At 43.4% G+C, this 5,436-nt stretch overlaps 1 protein-coding gene across 1 annotated transcript; it reads right to left on the reverse strand.

Annotated features, from left to right (window-relative positions):
• Positions 1-222: 222 nt before the first annotated feature.
• LOC115739836 (cysteine-rich receptor-like protein kinase 10) lies at positions 223-3,775 on the reverse strand. The gene is made up of 7 exons (XM_030673119.2): positions 2,790-3,775; positions 2,097-2,216; positions 1,817-2,022; positions 1,476-1,686; positions 1,134-1,371; positions 788-932; positions 223-680 (listed from the first exon to the last, which is right to left on the reverse strand). The coding sequence occupies exons 1-7, from the start codon at positions 3,601-3,603 to the stop codon at positions 378-380; spliced, it is 2,037 nt and encodes a 678-aa protein (XP_030528979.1). The 5' UTR covers positions 3,604-3,775; the 3' UTR covers positions 223-377.
• Positions 3,776-5,436: the final 1,661 nt, after the last annotated feature.

Consider the following 5,436-nt stretch of genomic DNA (forward strand, 5'->3'; position numbering starts at 1 on the left):
CCGCACCTTCCTATCCTTTTTTTCCTCCCTAGTGCTTCGAAACTCGCTTCTGGATGAGGCTTAGGATCGAGAGCATGAGATTGGACCACATATCCAAAAGGGTCATTGTCATTTCTGGTCTGCCTCATCTAATCACTTCACGACAGACACTTACTGTAAGCTCGTTTTGTCTGAATTCTTTCTTGGATCCTATGTTGGAACTGGTACCGCGTACTCGGGAAGAGAAACCTTGTACAGCTTATGTCATGTCAAATGAAATTCAAAAATTTCCAGCCGTAGTACTGTATCGAGGAGGAGACACCATGTACATAAAGATTGCGATGATTAAATCTCGTGAAATTTAGCGCACGGAACTTTGTTACGCTCCGAAATAATGATCAGGTAGATGCACTTGCTGAAGATTTATCAGAAGAGAAGCATCCGGTGCCTGTGCCGGTGGAAGATTGATCCGGCATGAAAGATCTGCCTATAGAGAAGGGAGGCGATTTCGGGAGGGGAAGGTCCGATTCGCTCCCAAGCATGAGGATGACCGTCGACATAGTAGGCCTGACATTGGGATCCTCCTGAACGCACAACAGCGATATATGGATCAATCTTAGAGCTTCGTTGCTTGGACGCGATCCGATCAAGTTTGCATCTACTAGCTCTGTCCCTTTCCCTTCGTTCCACAGTAGCCATGCCTGTCAAAATCCTATCTTCTCTTAGTTTTCAACTGAGAAAGGAAACAGTGATTCTACACATTCAGTATGGTCTAATTGCGAAAGATAGAAGAAATATGGAAGCTCACGTTTGATAATAGGCTCTGACCATGCTCATAAACCGAGCTGCACTTTCGGCCGCTGAGGATCTCGAGCAGCAAGACCCCGAAGCTGTAGACATCGGATTTCACTGAGAATAGTCCCTTCATAGCGTATTCCAATGCCATGTATCCACTGTCAATAACCGACACTAATTAGGAAGAAAGAGAACGTTTGAACCAAGGGAAAGAAAGCAAAATTGAAGGATATCTATTAGGAAGTTGAATCAGGTTGGCTCATCCTTTTACTTTGTTCCAACCAAATGAGACAATCATATGATCCAGGTTTTTCCATAGCAGTGAACTCATTGGAAATGTGCAAACGGGAGTCGCTCACTATGTCCCGACGACCCTGTTAGTGTTAGCTTCGGTTTGATTGCCCCCAAAGATTCTAGCAGTGCCAAAGTCTGATATCTTCGGGTTCATCTCATCATCCAATAGCACATTGCTCGCTTTCAAATCTCGATGGATGATCTTGAGCCGAGAATCCTCGTGCAGATACAGAAGGCCCCTCGCAATTCCCTTGATAATGTGCGCATGCTTTGTCCAGTCTAACTCCCTCCTTTTCACAGGATCTGCCTCAGGAAAATCGGAAATTGTGTTTTTGTATACAGTGAGCGATGCTTCATAGAGAACACAATAGCTAAAGAAATGGAAAGGTAGAGGTAAGAGACTGAACCAAATAGGAAGGCATCGAGACTACGGTTGGCCAGGTACTCGTATACAAGAAGCTTTTCGCCTCCCTCTAAGCAGCACCCCAGTAGCCTCACCAGATTTCGGTGCTGAAGCTTAGCAATGACCATCACTTCATTCTTGAACTCTTCAATGCCTTGGCTCGATCTCATCGAAAGCCTCTTCACTGCAATTTCTTTCCCATCAGGTAGCTTGCCCTGCTTTCAGTAGTCATGTTCCCCAACAAGGAGTTAGGGTGAGTAAATTGCAGACTAGGATATCACGGGACATGAGAGTAGACATCAGTATGAACTATATCAGTCCACGATGGAAAGTAAGTTTCCTGACCTTGTAGACTGGCCCGAAGCCACCTTCTCCAAGCTTATTCGCATCGTCGAACTTGTTTGTAGCTGTTACTATGGTAAGCAGGTCGAAATAGTGCATCTCGCCGCTTTTGTCTTGGAATCCTTTGTGTGCGCCTCTGTCCTTCAAGTTTGTCCCTTGCGCAGCACCCTCCATGCTTTGTAGAAGTATTTCTTCCCTTGTTCCTCCATCTGTATAATCACTACGTGATTAGAACAAGATTAAACTAGGGTTACCAATTGATGGTTTTGTCCATTACACGTACCTCCTTGCTGACTCCTTCTACGCTTGGATAAGAAGTAACAAGACACCAGAAGTGCTGCCATTGCTGAAATCAACGACAGAGTGATGGCTACGATCTTCGCCGTGTTTTTTCCTCCCTTTCCTGCTTTCAATTAGCCCATCAAACAGGGGATCAGGAACAATGCTGATACTGAAGTGACCATGCTCCTAATTGCTGATGAACTTGAATAACAGAGAGTGAGCCTAAAGGAAGTGATTCTCTAGCCACTATTATCGGAATTCAGCAGAGACAAACATGACAAAAGGCACGTATGAACTTACAGCTGATACCTCAGAGCACACTAGTGACCAGAATTGAATCAACCATATATCTGAAAAACCAAATTACTGTAGTCAACTCGGTCTAAGGTTTACATGAGAAAATGACAACTTCTCTTCTATGTCTAGCAAGACATCATTCCCTGAACTCGTTCCGATTGACTCAACCAATACTGCTTTAAACACAGGGTGCTCCTTGTCAGAGCCTACTTTTAGAGCAGAGGAAGCAGAAAACGGATGTCCATGACCACGTAAACTAGAGTGATCGCACACTCCGTTAGCATCAAAATTGGTTAATTCTCCGACTTATGCTTGTAAATTAAACCATGTCTACTTTTCCAGTCCCAGGAAAGAGCCGGCGTTACATTACATTGCATATGCTTTTCTGAGTACTGACCTTTATCTGTAGATGAAGGCGGGGTCGCACTGGGAACCGGTTGAGGTGAAGCCGCCTGCTGCCGATAGAAAAGGTAATCCTCGTACCGGAGATTACAGCTCGGGGTCAGAATTCGCCAGCCCATTTTCCCTTCACAGCACTTACCGATATACGTTGTCAGCTGAGCCAAACAATAGCCGCACTGACTACCATTGATGTCTCTACTACACTGCTCAAGTCCATATCTTCGTTGTGAGGCATCGCCTCCGTCAAATTCCTGCACTCCATACAACATAGCATTATTCGGAACTGTAGCCGCGAGATTGTATATCAAAGCTAGTGCTTTCACATCCGGCTCATCGGGCGATGTATTGTTCTGGACATTCCACATGAAGACCACCACGTCCGTCGCTATCGCTCCAAAGAAGTCGGTGTCCGAGTACCGCAGCATGCACTCGTCGTACCATATGATCGCTGTCCGGTTTGATGTGCATCGTTGGGGGAGCATCTGAGTCGCGTTCCCGACACAGGACTGGCAGGTGCTGCTCAGAACATCGCCCCGGCAGAGGAAAAGGCCGAAGACGCCGCTCGAGCCGTTCCTGTAGAAGCTGTTGCCTGCGGATGCGCCGGCGGATAAAGAACCTAAAAGTGAGGCAAGATTGGAACTGAAAGTAGAGTTTGCTGTGTCATTGGGTGAGCCTAAACAGGAATGGTAATTGTAGGTCGGCTGGCCGGTGACAGGTCGGAATTCAATGAGCACAAATGAGGCGATGACGACGACGACGACGACAACGCGGACACCAACAAAGGGCATAGATTTCTTTGGCGAAGTCATTGCTCACCACACAGATCCATTGGAGACGATATGCAAGAACATTTGAGGCTTAGAAGGGAATAGGAAAACAAGAAAACTTTGCCCAGGTCCAAGTTTGAGCACTTCAGAGAGTCATATTCCAGTTTCATTCAGACAGATTCATCACCTTAGCTGGTGGCGGTAGGTCTGACGTCGCTGCATGATTTAACTTGTCAAAAGAAACACCTTGACGGGGTTTACCTGGCTAATATACAAAATTCAGGTGTTTTTTTTTACGGCTTAAGGAAGCCTTTGTCCCTCTGGAGACTTGCGCTTTTTTTAATTAGACTAGCGTAGAATAAAAAACTTAAACCGTTCGATGAAAGCGCGATTTAATATTTAAATATTTTATTACTCTTCCTCCCATTTAATTTTTTTTTTTAACCTAGTACTAAGTGTTGATATATTTAATTGGAGCCTCGAAATATTTAAACTCGAGACCTTTTGTCTTGAGCGAAATTTTATGAAATTATTATCAAATATTTTAAAAAATCAAATTGATAGGTGAAAAAGTGATATAATATTTAAATAATTCTACCATGTACAATGATTGTTGTCGATGGTCCGAAAATTCCAACCATTGAAGTCTTTGTCGTTGCTACACGCCACGAAACTGCGTGCAAGTCATTACATCCTAGGTTATCAAAGTTGACCCGTTCGAACTTATACGGCGGTAACATGGAAATAATGACATTGGAAATGTCAAACTCTCGTAGAAATTTGGTGGTCTTTTCGTGGGGAAGAAAAATCTGAAATATATCCCATTCAAATTTGAGAGAAAATGAAGAAAATGGGACAATTTCACATTTCAAAATGGCATTTCTGTAGTTATGCAAAGGGCAAATATTGTTACTTTTGAAATGTAATCCTTTCCTATTCACTTTCACTGCATATTTTTAGAGGTGTTAATAGTTCAATTCGGTACCGAACTTAACCATTTGGATGTAAGCCTGAACCGAACCCAATTTCATCATGAATTGAACAAAAAACTCTGCGGTTCGGTTCAATTTTTTCTTTTTTTTCTTTTTTGAGTTTCTAATTTTATTTTATTTTTTCCTATTCTTTCGTTTTTGTTCCAAAACCGGCAAAGCCATTAGCCACTGGTTGAGGGCCAGCGACCCCCGGAGAGGGCAAGCGAGGGTCACCGGCCCCTAGGCGAGGCGTCGTGGCCCACGACAATGATCAAGGTTGCGGCCCTCACCGACGCCTCAACCCCAAAAAAGAAAAAGCTAAAAGAAAAGAAGGAAAAATGAGATAATAAAAGAATGATTATTTTCAAGATGTTAAGGGCGATTTGGTTAAGCGAACCGAACTAAACCAAAATAAGCGAACTAAAAAAAATGAATGGTAATTTTTCGATTACCTAAACCGAATCGAAATTTATGAAATTTTCAACTTAGTTCGATTCGATTAGCGGTTCGGTTTTGACACCCTTACTGATTTCCCCTCCATCCGTACAAGATCAAGGGAAGAATATTTTGCCGCCACTATTTTTGTACCTATGTGCTTACTTTCCTGTCTTTGGTTACATTTTCCCCAGACAAAGGTTAAGTGTTTGCTGACTTGGCTGCAATAATTATTCAGAGTTTTTAGTGTGGGGAAGTATCTTCCAACTTCAGAGAATAAGTTCGCATCATTAATTTATCTAATGTTGATGATTGTACATCAATATTGCTTTTAGAATGGTCGATGAGGATTTCCTTCTTGTTTTTCCCTCTTCTTTTCTGCTCTTTCATATGACCTCATACCGCGGCCGGGTGCACCTCCAACCATCGCTGCCAACCTCGGTGCCCTACAATCAACCTCCGTCAAAGC

This window comes from Rhodamnia argentea, chromosome 9 (genome assembly GCF_020921035.1).
Source record: "Rhodamnia argentea isolate NSW1041297 chromosome 9, ASM2092103v1, whole genome shotgun sequence".
Lineage (NCBI taxonomy): Eukaryota > Viridiplantae > Streptophyta > Magnoliopsida > Myrtales > Myrtaceae > Rhodamnia > Rhodamnia argentea.